The sequence below is a fragment of the Ananas comosus genome, linkage group 22, assembly GCF_001540865.1.
Source record: "Ananas comosus cultivar F153 linkage group 22, ASM154086v1, whole genome shotgun sequence".
NCBI lineage: Eukaryota > Viridiplantae > Streptophyta > Magnoliopsida > Poales > Bromeliaceae > Ananas > Ananas comosus.
Genome location: NC_033642.1, coordinates 8,095,114 through 8,113,736, shown reverse-complemented (window position 1 = coordinate 8,113,736; position 18,623 = coordinate 8,095,114). Strand labels below are relative to the sequence as shown.

General features: G+C 34.9%; 4 protein-coding genes across 4 annotated transcripts; 3 read left to right on the top strand and 1 right to left on the bottom strand.

Moving 5' to 3' along the window:
• LOC109727042 (auxin-responsive protein SAUR68-like) lies at window positions 8,904–9,560 on the top strand. The gene has a single exon (XM_020256904.1). The coding sequence runs from the start codon at window positions 9,019–9,021 to the stop codon at window positions 9,457–9,459; it is 441 nt and encodes a 146-aa protein (XP_020112493.1). The 5' UTR covers window positions 8,904–9,018; the 3' UTR covers window positions 9,460–9,560.
• On the top strand, window positions 11,048–11,482 carry LOC109727119 (auxin-responsive protein SAUR36-like). The gene has a single exon (XM_020257018.1). The coding sequence runs from the start codon at window positions 11,048–11,050 to the stop codon at window positions 11,480–11,482; it is 435 nt and encodes a 144-aa protein (XP_020112607.1).
• Window positions 13,618–14,031, top strand: LOC109727118 (auxin-responsive protein SAUR36-like). Its single transcript, XM_020257017.1, has one exon. The coding sequence runs from the start codon at window positions 13,618–13,620 to the stop codon at window positions 14,029–14,031; it is 414 nt and encodes a 137-aa protein (XP_020112606.1).
• LOC109727011 lies at window positions 16,034–17,938 on the bottom strand. Its single transcript, XM_020256863.1, has 2 exons — window positions 17,485–17,938; window positions 16,034–16,508 (listed from the first exon to the last, which is right to left on the bottom strand). The coding sequence occupies exons 1-2, from the start codon at window positions 17,592–17,594 to the stop codon at window positions 16,304–16,306; spliced, it is 315 nt and encodes a 104-aa protein (XP_020112452.1). The 5' UTR covers window positions 17,595–17,938; the 3' UTR covers window positions 16,034–16,303.

The window sequence follows — 18,623 nt, the reverse complement described above, 5'->3', positions numbered from 1 at the left end:
ATAATTTGAATTTTTTTTACTTTTGTTGCAATAAAATTAAGCTACTGAGAATGTTTAACTACAAAAGAAAAGGTGTATAGCAAAATTTTCTATAGTCATCTTTTAGTTGAACATAATATTTTATTTTCATAAAGTTTTTTATTTAAGTTTCCTAACATCTTTCACTTAAAAAAGTTTTATAGATAGATGCTATGTACATGTGAAAATATAGCACATATGCTATTTCTTTTAACAACAAATTCTAAAAAAATAAAATAAAATAAATATCACGAAAAGCCAAACTTTAAAGTTAAAATCACATTACAGTAAAATACAAGCTGATATACGGTTGGAGATTTTTCCGATTTTTACCAATAAAAGAATAAGGTAAACTATACTGTGCTCTGAAATTAGTACTAAACTACAAAAATTTTAAATTTATTACATAACTTTTTATCTAATTCTAATATCNTTAGTTAAGTATAACTTATTGAATCACGGGATGACGATGTTAAAATACGCTAAACTATATAATAATTTAGTGTAACTTTTCAAATCACATGACAATAAAGTAAAAAAAATGCGCTAACGTAGTTAAGGAGGCTAATTCAGAAATTAGTATAGTTGAGGGGGTCTTCATACATTTTTAGCAAAAAGAAAAGATAAAAAAAGGAAAAATAAAAATTGGGAAAGGGTAATTAGGTAATTAACCCCACCGACCCCAACCCACGGGCGTAACAGTGACATTTTATTTTATATTTTATATGAGACAACAATAAGACAGGGGACATGAGAAAAAACGCTACGGCTAGTCCCCATTTTTGTGACTTTTTTAGTGCCCTTTTTCTTTTTTTTTTTGGGCTTAAGCCAGTGTACTTAAAAAAAATAAAAATAAAAATAAAATAAAGAACTTTGAGGGTTAAATCCTCGTTTAGTATGGTTATTAATTTTTAGTTATTTTTTAAACGCTAATTTTGTTGGTTTAAATAGGCCAGTATCCTACCTATGACGAAAGGCCATGTTGGACCAAGTCATATTCGAAATGGCGTGAGACTGGGTGGGTGGAGTTATGTTCGAAATGCATAAAGCTGGTTGGGCCGAGTCACAATCGAGATCCGTACGTACTGTATCTGTACGCTTTAAGTTAATTGATTACGTATTTCTAACAACTCGAGCTTTTGGGATTAATGGTTAGCGCTAACGATCCGACAAGTGGTATTAGAGCCAAAGGTCACCGGTTCGATTCCCACACGTTGCAAATGTGTCTAGATATTGGAGAAGGGATTGTTAGCTTAAATGGGCCAACATCCGCTCCTGTAACAGGAGCCCATATCGGGCCGAGTCACAATTGAGTAACTGTAACGTGAGGCCATGTTGTGCCAAGTTATGTTCGAAATGGCATAAGGCTCTGTGACGGGAGCTCATATTGGGTCGAGTCACAATCGAGACCTGTGGACACTGCATCTGTACGCTTTAAGTGAATTATTAGTTGCGTATTTCTTCTAACTGGTCGAGTTTTTAGGATTATTAATGGTTAACGCTGACAATCCGATAAATTTTATGTAATTTAAGATAGCAGCAAAATTAATTTTCTTTTATTATCATAATTAGTCAATTTACAGTACACTCCGACCAGATAGTGCATGTGCGACGGCTTGAACGGTATAGATTGATCGATCGACATTCATTCCAATAAAATGTCAGTGTCTTAACAACTTAGAAAGACAATATTACTTATTAGGGAACTCATAACAGGACATAATGAAATTCAAATAAGAAAACGTACAGCGTATTAACAGCTCAATAGGGGAATATTGTTTAGGGCTTCGTGCATGGCTTGTACGAAGCAAAATTGAAATAAGCTTCTTGATTCATAATTGAATACTATAATTTGAATTTTTTTTACTTTTGTTGCAATAAAGTTAAGCTACTGAGAATGTTTAACTACAAAAGAAAAAGTGTATAGCAAAATTTTCTATAGTCATCTTTTAGTTGAACATAATATTTTATTTTCATAAAGTTTTTTATTTAAGTTTCCTAACATCTTTCACTTAAAAAAGTTTTATAGATAGATGCTATGTACATGTGAAAATATAGCACATATGCTATTTCTTTTAACAACAATTTGGAGATTTTTCCAATTTTTACCAATAAAAGAATAAGGTAAACTATACTGTGCTCTGAAATTAGTACTAAACTACAAAAATTTTAAATTTATTACATAACTTTTTATCTAATTCTAATATCAAAATATTCTTTAAATTACAATTTAAAAATTTTCATCCAAAGAATTACTTTATCATATAGCCGCAAAATATTCTATAAAAATATATGCTAAGTACCATGAAACTCTGATCTACAAGAGGTACTGAAACTAAATAAAGGTTCATTACAAAATTGGTAAAACTAAAAAATATTAAAGTATAAAATTTATTTTTGAAAGTATGTTAAAGCTAATATGAGGCTAATATTGTTAATTACTTATTCAAACATCTCACATTTGGGTCAAAAAGTAAAAGGACTAATAGTAAGTAGTGACCAAATAGGCACAATGGTAGGACCACAAACTCAATAATAGTGGTGGGCATGTGAGGGATAAAAATGGGGACAATTTAGCCCATCATATAATGTTATTATATGATATATTTTCTTGGTAGGTAAAAAAAAAAAAATTTGGAGAACACCTACTTTTATAGGATTATCAAATTGGCCCCTCAATTTTAAAAATTTTTTTATTGGATATAACTGTGTTAATTTTTTTTGGCTGTTACTTGTTAATTATTCCAGTTTTATTTACTTAAAACTGATCAGGTGAATTTGATAAAATCTTAAATTTAATGGATAAAAATTACTTGACCATAGAAAAAAAAATATTAAGAAAGTATTTATTTGGCAAAAAGTAAAAGTTGAGGGGGCTACATTAGAATGACCCTTTTATTTTTTTATTTATTTATTTTTTTAATTTGGTTGATATGAGTGTGAGTGGATGAATGTGATGGTGGATTCAATCAATCAACTTGTTCACCACCAATGAGTGTAGAGACAGAAGCCACTTCTCTCTTTAAAAGTGAATTGATAAAAAAATAATAATAATAATATAAAAAGTGACAAAAAAAATGTGAACAAAAAAGAGTGAAATGAATCTTATTCCACTATCCTGCCTAATTTATGTCTTTTTTATTCTCCACAACAATATTTATTCTTTAAAGGATGCTTATTTAATTTGCTGGGCCCAAAGCACAATAGTTTTAATGTACCAAATTTAGCTCCAGAAGCATTTTGTTTCATGTATCTTTAGACAAATGTACCTCACTGGAAATTTTAATTAACCTTCTTATTTTATCAAAAATAGTAAAACATTAAAAAAATTTTATTTATAACCTTATTAAATCAGATAATAATTTTAGATTTTTGATGTTAATTCCATTTCGTGTCTTATCACTGAAATACTAGGTGTTACGCTTGATTAAAAAGCATAAGAACAAAACTTTTGTTCAACATTAATTCAATAAAAATTTATTCTATTTTTTAAAAAAATATAGAAAATTTTAAATATAATGTAGCTATTAGTTACAAAGAAATAAATTCTATTTCTGTTGTAGTACACTTTTGGTGACTAATGATTGGCAAACACTGAATTAAGTTCATTAAACATCTCATTTCCACATGCATATACTGAGCAATCCGAACTACTTAATCTATTAATTTGCTTGATTTGAGTCCGTCAATATTATTTTAGCTTTAAATTTTAAGCTAATGAATTGATGGCCGGTTGCGAAACCTGTAAAGATACACGACGAATTCAAAATTTGAGGTGAAGCAAATTTTAAAAAAAAATTAAATTGATTAACTTAAAATAATTTATAGTTCTGATAAATTCTGTACAGTATATTTGTTGTTAGTTCTCCAAAATAAAGCACGCAACTCTTGTGATGTTTCAGAGTCCTGCAGTGCGCTATTTGGTGATGAACGGCTGGCGAGCACTGAAGTTGAATGGGCGCTTGCAGGTCCACATGCATGTTTCTCATTGCCGCCGTTTTTCCTGTACTTCTCCGGGCTATTTTATTTCGACTACTGTGAAACATGTTGAGCTTGTGGATTCAATGTTAGGGCTTAGGAGGGTACAACTGCTCTTTTTAAATCTCATTTATCTGATGTAGGAATGGGGCTCGGAATCAGCTCGCTGTCCGCGAGCCAGTTCGTGTTCGGCAAGAAATGAACTCGAAATCGATCACTCGTTTAATAAATGAGCCGAATACGAGCTGAAGTCGGCTCGTTCGTACTCGGCTCTATATAGATAATTCAGTTACTATCTGTTTAGGAGGACTGAGATCTTCGTCCTATCTAGTTGTTTTTTATTTTGTTTACGTTGCATCGCTTTTTTCCTCGATAGCGAGCAATAATCCCATTTATGATAAAGCGTGTACTGACGGAGTCGGCGAGCAGCCCACACTAGCGCACAAGAGGTATTTTTTCTAAGTCGGAGTATCGGGACTCGCACTCATTGAACTTCTTGCGCAGAAGACGAAAGATGGGCTCACATAGTGCCGTTAATTTTTTTGGTTTTTTGGAATCACATGGCCGGTCAATAAACTCTATCTCGCTTAGGATTCTAATAAGGCCCTTATCTACGACAAGCTGAAGACGAGAAAGGTCTACAAGGCAAAAGAATCACCGACCGTCCCTAGAGCAAGTGACAAAGGGTTTGGTGGTTGGTACCCGAAACCCAAGTTCGAATCCTAGTTGATTCACATTTTCAGTTAAGTTTATTTCTAAATGAAATAAACGAAGCGGGTAGCGTGCTATCTATCTCTTAAAAAAAAAAAAAAATTACAAGGCAAAAGAATCCCAGGCAGATTGATCTCCCTTGCTCAAAGGGACCAGAAGGAAACCGCAGAGAAGATAGAGATCCAAATGGGTGATTGAAATAGTTAAAGTTGATCTAAAATATTTGAAGTATCTAAAAACTAAATTTTATAATTTTTAAAAATTATTTTCATAGTGATCAAAGGATCACAAAATTGACAGTTTTTTACTTGCTTATTCAACAGTCTGGAATAATCTAAATCGCTTGAATTTTTCTATTAATAGAAAACTATTTATACTATTTAGATAACGTTATATATTACAAATTTTTACTATTTGGATTTTCAGCAAATCCAAATGTAAAGAAATCTATATTTTATGAATCTCAATTATTAGATTAAGATTCTACTAGCAAATTTGCTTTTCATTAGTTAGCTCGTGTTTATCAACAAGTCAAACAAGAACTGAATTTTTTAGCTCGATATTTTAACGAATTAGCTCGTATTCGACTTGTTTAATAAACGAGTGAACATGAGTGGACCCCAGCTCGTGTTCAGCTCATTGACTTTGTTGGAATAGGTTTGCTCCGTTTCTTTTTGAGCAGTTTGAAACTTTTTGTTGGTTATTTGAAACTTTTTTTATCAGATATTTGACAAATGATTTACTAAGCCTTCTGAGATGATTGTTTAGTTCGAATGTCATGGATACCACAATGCAATGTATCCATTCCAACATGACACGGGACTTGAACCCAAGTCTCATTACCCAGAGGGATACCAACGAACTGCTTTAACAGTTGCTGGCGTTGGCTAAAATATTTGTTCTTCCACTTTTACAAGAGATGAAAATCATCGTATTTACGTAGAATCCTTGTTAGAAAGAGTCTACTAACTAAGTTGATTAAGGTTCCATTTGCGACTACGGGCAAAATGCATTACGTGCGCTGAGAGAGTGCGATTGAAAAATATTTCAGATATTGCCCGGTAAGTGATATCACATCATTTCGATCTGAAAAGCAAAGGACCATGTCTTTATATGCTTTTCGATCCCAACTATTTTTGACCCGATAATGAAACGCCGAAAAAAGTTGGGCCCTAAATAGGAAAACCCTAGCCTTATAACAACTGAATATTGAATAAACCTAGCCCACAAATTTAGTCCAAAGTAAGGAACTTTGTATGGCCTGTTTGGCCCACGGCCCAAAATAATTTGCAGTAACGTCTTTTTATTATTTGTTATTATTATTATTCTCTTTATTATTTTATGTGCAACGTATAAGCGAACAGAATGTGTGTGTGTGTGTGACCCATAAGGGTGTCAATGAGCCGAACACGAGTGAGCTGGGGTCAGCAACGAGCCGAACACGATCTGGCTCGTTAAAGTATCAAGTCAAAAAATTTGGCTCGTGTTCGGCTCGTTAATAAACGAGCCGAATACGAGCTGGCTTATGAATAAAAATTTCAAAAAATTATAAAGAATATATATATATAAAAGAAATCTATAAGATCTTATCCGTTACACTTCGATCTAGTGTTTGAAATTTTATATATAAATGAAATATTTTATAATTGAATTGGGCTTTATATTTAGAAAGGATAGGCTAAAAACCAAATAATAAAAATTTATATTATATACATAAATAATTATTTATTTATATATATAAATATAAAATATATGTATTTGAGCTGTTATCGAGCCGAACACGAGCTGGCCCGCGAACAGCGAGCTAGATTGTCACCCCTAGTGACCTACGGACATTCTTTTAAAAAAAGGACATACTAAACTTGGGTAGTATCCCGTCCTCAACTAATCATAGTGAGACTGTAAATTGAGGTAGTACATAAATTTTGGTGCAGTAACAAAAATATATTTTAGCTAAACTACTCTAAATTCGGCCTGCCAAATCTAGCCTCGAATTCACCCACATCAAGATTTCAATTTTGTAAAGGGCCGTATTACTTGCTAAGTTTATATATTTGAGTTCTAGATACTGCTTTTCTTCTACATCGAATTCGATGTTGATGCAAGATCTTAATTTAAAGCTAAATTATTCCGATACGTAAAGAAAATGATAAAAATAAAAAATAAAAAATAAAAAAAATATAACATTCATGAAGTATTGTATCAAGGATTTAAGTGCCGTGGCACAGAATCGTGCTGAAAACTTTCCGGCACAGTGTGTACCGGGCCGTGTCGATGCGTGCCCGTCACAAAAAATTCACGTGTGCCGACACATAATAGTACAAAATATTTATTTTCTTTATCAACAAAATATTATAACTGTTTATTATGTATTTTTATCAAAACTTTTGAACTTTATTGAAAAAATTACTTACTAATTTAAAGAATGAGGGCTTTGAGCTTTGCCATCGGTACGGAGACTGTATCTTGCGATATTTTGTTGGCATGATAGATACAGTCCGTGTCGATGGGCACTTAAATTCTGGTATTGTCTTACCTTGTGATGCTGCATCCATGAAGTATATAATGTCAAAAGATGTAGAGAAGGCATTACTTTGCTCCATTCTAGTCCCTTGCCATTCGACATGCTCTTTGGTCCCTGCAGAATTAGCCCACAAGTAGCAATTTGTAGCTTCTGATCACTGATATCTGTATATCTTCTTTTCAATTTTATGATTAACTGTATGTATGTACAAAGCTTCCACTACCAAATTTACTCAACAAAAGAAGTCCCTTTTATTCTGACAAAGAAACTAGTCTTTTTCGTAAAGAAATACGCAGATTGAAAAGCTAATTCATTAAAAGTGCATATCTCAATCATGATCTACAAGAACTTTCGCCGTCGAAGGTCATCAACTAATAGTTTTAACTCCACAAATAGTTTGTGAGCAAATGCTTCATGAAACTTTTGGTCACATCCAATTCAGAGCCTATAGATGGACTTTTCAGGAGGTTATTCTGAAAACAAATCACACAAGACTACAAAGTGAAATCTCTTCTTTCTTAGTTTTGGGGAAAAATTGTCAGAAGTTGCAACTTCTCATTGGTGAAGCTTTGAAGCACCTTCGCAGAACAATTTTCTAAGGAGAGATATAATCTCATGCAGTAGCTTTTTTTTATCTCTGTAAAGAACCGCGACTTATTAGTCCAGTGGTTCTTTGTCTCAAAAATAGGATCTGAGATCTATCTAAGAAGCATATACAGCAACATAACATCTCTATAGGCACTCTCAACCATGAAAAACACCCTTCTTATACAGTTGCTTTTTGAGGACCTGTTGAATCAACTTACAAAAAACTCTCCTACATATAATCATGATATTCCATATTATGAAAATGTGATCCCTTGTAAGTTATGCATGACTGCATATGAGTCTGCTTCTTAATATAATGACCATATGCAAAAGCTTCTTCACTGCACAATCAAATGCAGGTAGTAATCATATGAAGTTACCTTTTAATAGCTGGTTCTCAAAAGTAAATGCTAGACTTAATCTATTACTTTGTCATCTAAGCACTTACAATACTAAAATATGCTCATGCTATGACAAAAATCAATTAGTTATGAAGTAAACTGGATATATCCTTGTTCAGATGTTGTTGTCAAGAACAATTTTGAGTGGTTGCATAGTGTCCTTTAGTGTCCTTTCTAAAGCCTGATGACTATGTGGGCCCTCAATATCAGTAACTGGTATTAGCATTTCAAAAATAGCATTGGTGCAAAATTCTGGATGAGAGAAGGTGCACATGATATGCTGGAAATCAATGACTAATGAGAGCAGTCCAAGCATGACATTGTCACACAAGTTGGCAAGAAACCAGTTAACAGCAGCCCCACTCCCAACTGATAGTGGAAAATTGTCCTTAATAGCAAGAATAATTTAGCTGAGCCTTCTCTATCTTGTCGCCGAAAGAAAGGGAAAATAGTTCAGAAAAAAATGAAGAATGAACCAACATAACATATATATCAGTTTCAGATCTTGAAGATTTATATGCTGGACCCATTTGTTGATACAATGTCCACATCCTTAGAAAGAAATGCATTTCTAGCCTCTAATGTATGCTCCAACCAATCACATCATGTACACCCCAGAATAATTCTCATATCTACTATGCACATGGTTTTGCCCCTTTGCACACCAATCATATAGAAAGCTACCATTCTTTCCTGGCCTATAAGTAGATGAGATAGGTGATTTGCTATGAACTCATCCACAACCTGAGCAATCCAGTTGTTATTTCACAATAGTGAGCTACTAGCCAAAGTGAAGCCATGATTCATTCCAAGAGGCTTATTGAAATGGCTAAGAAGTGGCAGAGGATGGCACTGTTAAGGAGAAGAAGGATCTCAATGGCTAGAAAGGATGCTTCTCATTGTGCTGATGCATGCAGCAGTTCGACAGCAGAGAGAGGCCACTTTGTGGTCTACACAATGGATGGGGAGAGATTCATGGTACCTTTGGCTTATCTCGATAGCGGAATCTTTCGAGAGCTCTTCAGAATGTCTGAAGAGGAGTTCGGATTGCCGAGCGATGGGCCTATTGTTTTGCCTTGTGACGCGGCATCTATGAAGTACATGATGTCTTTGCTTGCACGGCAGGTCTCGAAGGAGGTCGAGAAGGCATTACTTAGCTCAATTATCTCTCCCCACCATTCTACTGGTTCTTTGAACCATGTAGGAGTTAGCCAACAAGTAGCAATTTGTAGCTTCTGATCGGTGTATTTCGTATCGTTTATGCAATTTTGTGAAACAGATGGATGTACAAAGTCTTTATAATGAAGTCAATTTTCTACAACCATGCACTTCTTCGTAAATTTGTCCCCTTAAATTTTGCTGTTGATACATTGCCATCAAACCAGTGTATAAAACCAACTGAAGGGCTCGTGTGATTCACATATCTAACAACGAAACTTCATAGGCACTATCAATCAGAAAACTATCCTTCTTGTACCTCTGATATATGGACTGGTTGAAACCAAAAAAAAAAAAGTAAAAAAGACAAAAGGAAAAACTACTTATAATCAAGGGTTTTCCTCTTTTTTTGGACACCTTCCCCTTCGAATAGTGCACTGCTTCTCAATGATAATATGTTAAGAAAAATGATTAATTTGAGTACATTATTCAGAATCTGATGATAGGGGAAAGCTACATATATTTGGTAATTGGTATTAACCAAGATCAGCACTCATCAACAGCTTTCCAGATTGTTGTTTGACAAATTCTTCATGTACACAATCTAGATCTATGATGTTCTTCCCACAGCCCCACATCTGGATCTTGAAAAGGTAATTTGAGTCCAAAATGTACTATTACCTCCTATGAAAATGTATCTACCCTGAATGATAAAACCCAGGATCTTCTGTTTCACACGCTATTTCAGAAATCTGCAAGCAAAAGAGATAGAAGGACAGGCTGAACACTTGCTAACTCCAGAAATCATGCAGTGATCTCTCCCTTATCATAATAGCAAGATTTTAAGTGCCCATCGGCACGGACCGTATCTACCATGCCGATAATATACCGGCACGATACAGACCCCGTGCCGATGACACAGCTCAAAACCCTCTATTCTTTAAATTAATAAGTAATTTTCTCAATAAAATTCAAAAGATGAGATAAAAAGACATAATAAATAGTTAGGATATTTTGTTGCTAAAAAAAATAAATATTTCATGCTATTATATGTCGACACGTAAGAATTTTTTTGACCGGCACGTATCGACACGGCTCGGCATGCACCGTGCCGGCAAGTTTCCGGCACGACCCCGTGCCACGGCACTTAAATCTTTGATTAATAGCATTCAAAAATAGTATGGATGCAGATGTTCTAAATGAGAGAAGTGGCACATGAGATGCTGGAAATCAAATGGAAAATGACTGTAATGGATGCACGGTATTGTCGCACAAGTTGTTAAGAAACCAATTAAGAGGCGACCCCACGCCCACATAATAAGAAAAAGAGAAAATGGAAGAAATATACCGGCAAATACTAATTCAAATCATGTTGAGATCCTGTCCCAAGCCTTTGTATGAAATTCCTCTATAGCCACTGATGTATATTCAATCCATCATTGAGATAACATAAGCTCAACCAATTCCAACATGTATACCCCAGCATTATCCTCATATCTACTTGACACATGGTTTTGCCCCTTCTCCACCAATCATATGGAATGGAAAGCTACCCTACTTGTTGGCCTATAAGTACACCAAATAGTTTGCTTGCTATCAACACATCTACATCCCTAGCTATCTAAATCTTCTTCATCCAACAAGTGAGCTATTAGCCAAAGACTAAGCCATGATTCACTCGAAGAGGCTTACTGAAATAGCTGAGTGGCGCAGAACTGTTCTGTTAGGAAGAAGGATCACAACGGCCAGAAGAGAAGCTTCTTTTAACAATAATATATGTAGTAGTTCAGTAGCAGAGAAAGGTCATTTTGTGGTGTACGCTATTGATGAAAAGAGATTCGTAGTTCCTTTAGCATATCTCAATAGCAGGGTCTTTGCAGAGCTCTTCAAAATGTCCAAAGAGGAGTTCGGCTTATCGAGCAATGGGCCGATTGTGTTGCCTTGTGGTGCTACATCAAGGAAGTACATAATGTCTTTGCTTGAAAGGAGGGTTTCAAAAGAGGTGGAAAAAGCATTACTGAGCTCCATTTTGACCCCAAGCCATTCTACATGTTGTTTGGCCCCTGTAGAAGTTAGCCCACAAATAGCAACTTGTAGCTTCTAAGCACCGATAATTGTATCAGCGTGTCTTCAATCCAATTTTGTAAAGCAACTAGTTTTTCAAACCCACATTCATGAAAGAAATTCTACTTTGTGGTTCAATCATATTGTAGAACCTGTATTTTACCTTCTGTGTCTTCAATCTTTTGTGTCTTCAAATTGTCTTTTAGTCGATGTATTGTCATCACGCGAGATCAAATATACAGACCAATTTGAGAGCTTCTGTGGCATATAGTTGCAATATACAACTATATAGGCACTCTCCATTATTATTTGAACCATATTGTAGCACTGCTTATTGGATGAGTTCAAGAGCGGAAAAAAAAAAAAGATAAAAAACTCCCCTACATAGTCAAGGTCTCATTCAGAAGGAAAACAATAATCATGACATTACTTTTCTGTGGACATCTGACCATTTGAATGATGCATCTAGATCTCCTTCTGTAGGTCATTGTAAAGAGCAGTGTAAAGATTGAAGGACTCCAGCTTTGCATAGTTCACAATTGGATAGTAGGGAAAAGATACATGTATGCAAGATGTTTCATAAACATAAAGAATCAATAAATTAGCAGAGTAAGCGCCTTTATTAGGTCTACAATACCTGTGAAATTTCCATCTCTAGAGTTTTATATATTTCTTTTTTTATTGAGTATATGTCTTTTAAGGATACTCGAATGAATGTTTGTATTCGTTTGTTCTTCCGCACAAATTCTAGGTGGTCTTCTTTGAATCCGTGACCCTCAATAGGCCGACAATGTACTAACCAAGAAGAGGAGAAATTCTAGTTGACCCTTATATTCTACATCAAAGAATATAGAGATTCAAGTCGACCTTGCGGTTCCCTCATTTAATCATTAATAGCTTTTTTCACTTAGATGGTTAAATTTGAGATATTCTTCAGCATAATTCTGATGGGAACTCAGCATGCAATGAGGATGGGAAGCTATTTTTCAGTACCAAATTACTAGAAGTAAATGTTCCAATTTGATGTCACTTTAACCCTATTATGTACCAGAGAAGATGCCCATAGTATGATGAAAAATGAAATGGCTACAAAGCGAGGAGAATAAATAGTCCTTCAAGGAAAAGTTATTAAGCGACAATTTTGAGTGGCCACATATGGTGTCCTTCAGTGTCCTTTCTATAATCTCGTCCCCTTGTCCTGATGAATACTAATGTGGACCTCATTATCCTCACTTTGATAGTTTCCTTCTCTGGCCAGTCATCAGCATATAATCCACATATCTGTTATCTTCTTGCCACTCATTTGGATCTTTTATATCATAATTTCAAGTCATCTTCAAACGAGAAACTCCACCCCTAAATCTACGACTATCTCATGAAATGATTTATAACCAGTTAAAATTCAAGATCTTATGACAACTTCTAGGCCTTCTCTTCAAAAAAAAGAAATCCTACTCCTAAAACTATCACTATCACATAATAGACAATTTATACCCTGTGAAAATGCAAGATCTTCCCTCTACATATCCTTGCTGATAATTTACAACTAAAATAGATCAATGGAACAAACATTTTACTCCAAGAAAATCCCTCACCAATTTATCCCTCATCATTTGCCCTTTCGTGGCTTGAGAAGTTAACATTCATTACACCAGGATTGCAACTGCAAAAATTGTAATGATAGTAGATGCACATGATATGCTGGAAATCAAGTGTCAAAGGACTTCAAAGGAAGCATGAAATTGTCAAGCAAGTTGGCAAGAAAGCAATTAGAGCTACCCCACTCCAACAAATAGCAACAATGTCTTTGACAGCAACAGCACTTAGATTAATAAGTTGGACCCAGTATGTTCCGTCCCTATCTACATCCATAGTATGACATGTATCTCTAGCCATCAAATATATGTTCCACAACTCATGAAACAATACCTCAACCAATTCAAACATGTACACCCCAATATTATCCTTACAACTTATAAGACACATGGCTTTGCCCCTTCTCAATTAATCATATAGAGGTAACTGTCCTTTTTCCAGGCCTATAAGTAGATGAGATAGGTTATTGCTATGAACTCATCCACATCCTTAGCAAATAGCAACCTCACAGCTTATTTCTCATAGAAGTGCGCTATCAACCAAAAAGAAGTCAAAATCTACTCCAAGAAGCTCTCTGAAATGGCTAAGTGGCAGAGAATGGCCATCCTAGGGAGAAGGATCACAATGGCCAAAAGAGATGCTTCTCTTACCAATGATGTTGATGCACTTCATTGCTCAGTAGCAGAGAGAGGCCATTTTGTGGTTTACACTGTGGATAGCCAGAGATTCACGGTTCCCTTGGCATATCTTGATACCAAAATCTTCAGAGAGCTCTTCAGAATATCTGAAGAGGAGTTTGGACTACCAAGAGATGGGCCGATCATACTACCTTGTGACGCTGCATCCATGAAGTATATAATGTCTATGCTCGCAAGGCGGATTTCGAAAGATGTGGAGAAAGCATTACTTAGCTCTATTGTAGTCCCTCGCCATTCTACATGTTCATTCGCCCCTGTAGGAGTTAGCCGAGAAGTAGCAATCTGTAGCTTCTAAAAAAGAGTGTTTAGCTTCTAGTCTGTAAGAGTAGTATAACTTCTATGATTTTGTGAAATCAGAACTGGAAGTACAAAGTTTTATATGAGAAAGAAATCTTCTACATACATGTGCTGTGCCATTGATCCATTGCATTTATCATCATTAATATATTAACAAACTTTCATTTGGTGGAGAAACTCGTAGTTGTCATGAAGAATACCTATCAATGTTCATATATGTAATTTAATCATAGTATGTATCTACTAATCATATAGTATAAGTATATGAGTAGAAGATTGAAGACATGAAGCTCTCGTTCTTATGTATGAAAACAATTCGTACTTCTCTTCTTCCTTATGTGGGGATTAAAGATGCTGGGAATTTCAAATGGCAAGCAATTTTTAGTCATAGGGTTTTAGATTCGCATCATTGAATAAAGCACATTAACCCATATTTTTGGAGATAAAACTCATAGGGTGTGTTTAGTTCGAAGTCGGAATCGATATCGGAATCGGAAGGAGAATAAGCTGTAAACAGAATCGGAATAATTCGTTATTTCATTCTATTTGGTTCGCCACCTGAATCGGAATCGGAATCGGAATGAACCATTCCTATTGTCGGTGTTTGGTTCAAATAGATATCAGAAACGTAATCAAATTAATATGTCAATTTTATCTTTATAATATATTAGTTTAAATTCAAACTAAAAATTAAATATTAAAAATTTATGTCAAAATTTTAACACAATGTCAAAATTTTAAATACATTTTTTAAAAAAATTAAAATTTGAAATTAAACAAATAATTCAAAATATAAATCTAAATTTCGATTTATTTAAATTCAAACTTAAAATTGTAATTTAAATTTCAATTCGAATCTATAAATTTAACTTAAAGTTTAAATAAAATTTGAATAAAACTTAAGATTTTAAATTAAATTTAAATTCAAATTCAAATTTATAAATCAGATTCGAATTGCTTGATTGAATTTTAATTTTTAATTTAAGTTCAAATTAAAATTTAAATTTATAAATATAATTTTTAAACTTAAACTTATGTCTTAACTAAAAAATAAGCTTAAAAAAGTAAAATTTAACCCGAACAAATCCATTCCGTCCGGATTCAATTTTCAATCCGATTTTCTAGGCCGGATTGGAAAAAAGAGTAATTGGGGGAATTCCCATTCATCCGGGAATCAGAATCGGCATGAAAATTCCGCATCCCAACACAGACAAACGGATTCGTCCATTCCAATTCTGATTCCATGGTGAAAAAAGGGCGAACCAAACACGCTCACAAATTCCACTCATCTACCTATCTTTGTGAATCCCAGTAGCCCAGTCATTCCTCTGTGTCAAGAGTTCTCCATGCAAATATTAAATCATAGAGAAGAACCGTTTATCTTCCGGTCTCAAACTTTTAGTGTTGAAACATAGGCTAATATGGAACAGGCATTCCTTGGATTTTCTTCCTATATTAGTACCCTCATGTATTCAGTGTCAACTTTGCATACTATCATCTGAATTAAGTCTAGAAATCTCAGATGATTGTTAACATAAATGCAAAAGTCAAACAAAAATAAGTAGATAGAGGATGTAAGTTAAAGGCAAGTAGAAAAACACCACACCAGTGGAACATGACGCCCAACAATCTCCAAATAGATAGCTCTAGCAAAATGTACATCTCTGTTGTTGACATTTATTTCAGCAGAGTTCTGATGCAAACCGTCAGCTCAAGGTCAAGAAAAAAGTAAAGAGAAGTGGCATTCACCGCAATCGGGATATGGTCACCCCTCAATTGCAGGAGGTTCTAAGCCGTTGGGTAAGGGAAACAAAAGGTTCTGATAGGATCTGTTGTACAGAAGCATTACTTATCCTGTTTATGGGAAAACTGCTGTTATGTGTCTAAATCTCAATGATACCAGAACTCAACTTAGATACTCCATAAGAGGAGTTGAATCTTTTAGCCAGAACAGAAAAATTACCAATGCAAGTACAGTCATCTCTTGTTTAAGACAGACGAGAAAGTAAAGTTGACAACTTCGGATTGAGCAATCTCTTATACAAACTAATTTTGCACAAAGTTTGCCATACCAAATGTTACTCAAGAGTGGCAAGGTAATAGCTTTCTCATTGCAGTTGTCTAACATGCTATCCATCCTTGAAGAAAAACATGCATTGATAAATTTCAATCAACTTTTTGAATCTAAAATACACAAAAGTTTTTAAAAAAAAGTGGGAGAAAAGAGAAAAAAATCATGCCCCTTCCTGTAGGGCTGATCCCTACAAAATTTACATAGATAACGGGAGGAGCATTCTTCGTTTACTCCTCCTGTTTTGTCTTACTTTCTTTGCTATTTTCATGCACACCAGTATAACTGCTGTGACACATACTAAGAAAAATGCAACCCTCATATACCTGAAATACAAAGCAACTCCTGAGAAAACAAAGAACGCAAACATCAGCAGCTCCCATAACACAAGTACCACATCCACCCTGCATCCAACAAATTATGATATTAGCAAACATCACTATGTTGGCTCGTCCAGAACAATCCCAAATAAGCATGCAATACAAATATCAACAGCACCATCCAGATAGTTCAATGAGATTTTCCTTTTTTTTCTCATATACCCCTGTAATGCTCGAATTCTTTGATGGCCCTATACGAGTTTGTACTGTGCTCTCTAAAGTAGTTTTAGTATGTCTACAACACTTGCTAGATTCTCGAAAAACAACATAAAATTTCTAGGAAGCCACAATCCTAAAAAAGCCTATACGTTAGGCCTTAAAATCAACAAAGCTGCACATTCAACTTCATAGCTACTCTTTATAATAATATGCAGCAGCCAAACAAAACTATCTGTCCTGCTATCTAACAGAATAAACTCAGACTACAAGTTCTCGATTTGTCCAGAAATTTACTTTTCCCAAAAAAAGTTCGAATCTTTCTTGTTAAATAGTAGAATAGGAAGCATTCATTGCTTAGGGAAGTAAAATGGGAGAAATTTTAACATTGGTATTGGTATGCTAGATGCCTATCATAATGAATGATGGCTTTGTCTATAGACCTGTATAACACAAAATTTTATGAAACTAGAGACAAAACATAAGACAGAGTGCATTTATATGTCTTCAGCATTCTAATATTCTATATATACGTTTCATTAACCGAACTATTTCCAAATTCTTTTTGATTCATCAAATTTTTGGCAAAATCCAAAGTTTTTGACTTTGTAGGCTTTTCCCTTATTGCCGAACTTGTGATTTTGAATTCATAAGCATCAAAAGATCTAGCTTCAATAATTCGTCTAACTCAACCTAATCCTACTTTTACATAATCTGAAAATCAATCCAAATTCTCATCTAATGTACAAAAATCGAGATGAAACAGTAACCACAATCCAGAAACACGAAGCGGATCAATTAGATCACCATCAAACAAACCCCAGAGAGAGAAGAGATCACCAACCGGGAAGAGGAACTCGCGGTGGAGGCGAAGTACGACAACGTCGCCCACTCGTGCTTCGATCGGATCTGGTACTCCCGCAGCTGCTCCGCGAGATTCGAACGCGTTATCATCTTCTCCGATCCCCCGCCCGATCCCAAGCTCTCCCTCTCCCTCTCTCTATCTCTCTCTCTCTCTCTCTCTCTCTCCCCCTTCAACCCTAACTTCCAGGGCAAGCGATCATCTTTTTGGCCCCTTTTTCTCTTTTGTCGCAATTACTTCGTTTTTGGAGGAGTTTGATGCAAAAAAACGCACGGATTGTTCCGCGCGGGGTGACCGGGAAAAGCCGGTGGTGAGGAGCCCGGTGACCGGCGGTGGCTTTTCTCCGCTCCTTCTCTTCTGCGGTCGTTGACCGGTTGCGATCGGGGGAAGCGCTTTTTCTCTCTGGTCCAGTTTGGTGACCGGGGCACGGAGACGATGGTGTTGGGAGAGCACACGACGAAATAATGGGCCCTTAAAACAATAAAAGGCCCATTTGTGAACAGGCCCATTTATGAACAAGCCCATAAAGGTCTAATTTGGAAAAAATAAAAATAAAAAATTTAGAATGTACTGGTTATATTGATGATGCAGCATTCCTAACCAATCAGATTATTTTTCTTGGATTTAGACTTCGTTTGGGATTGCAGGGAGATTGTGTTACGAGCGGTGAGAAAGTATGATGGAAAAATACTATGTTTGTTTCCGTACGTAATATTATGTTCCGCATATTGTGATGAGTCGGTTATTATATATTTTCTACGGTCCCACTGAAGAACGCAAAAGCATATCCCTATATGCTTTTTTTCTAGCTCCATTTTATCTAACAGATATACCAAACTAACCCTTACTCATTCCATCCTGGTTATTAGAAAAAAAAAAATTATACTCTTCTTTTAAAAAGAGAAAATGTGATTAGCTGTTTATTGATAATATGGTGTAAGTGTGACATAGTAAATTTTTTCCTAATTTGGATAGTAATGACAGTTAAAAAAAAATTATATTCTATAAAAAGCACAAAAAAATATTAGGGTAACTTCAAATTGCCCATTTGTGGTTTAGCTTATTTGTACTTTGTCATTTCATGATTCAAAAGTTTTACTTTGCCCTTCCGTTGTTTAGCT

Bases quoted from the DNA above. Each gene is read 5' to 3' on its own strand.
- LOC109727042 (XM_020256904.1), top strand. From the start codon at position 9,019: ATGATTCATTCCAAGAGGCTTATTGAAATGGCTAAGAAGTGGCAGAGG.
- LOC109727119 (XM_020257018.1), top strand. From the start codon at position 11,048: ATGATTCACTCGAAGAGGCTTACTGAAATAGCTGAGTGGCGCAGAACT.
- LOC109727118 (XM_020257017.1), top strand. From the start codon at position 13,618: ATGGCTAAGTGGCAGAGAATGGCCATCCTAGGGAGAAGGATCACAATG.
- LOC109727011 (XM_020256863.1), bottom strand. From the start codon at position 17,594: ATGATAACGCGTTCGAATCTCGCGGAGCAGCTGCGGGAGTACCAGATC. The intron at 16,509-17,484 runs GTTGGTGATCTC...TGTTGGATGCAG, and splicing joins ACCGCGAGTTCCTCTTCCCG to GGTGGATGTGGTACTTGTGT.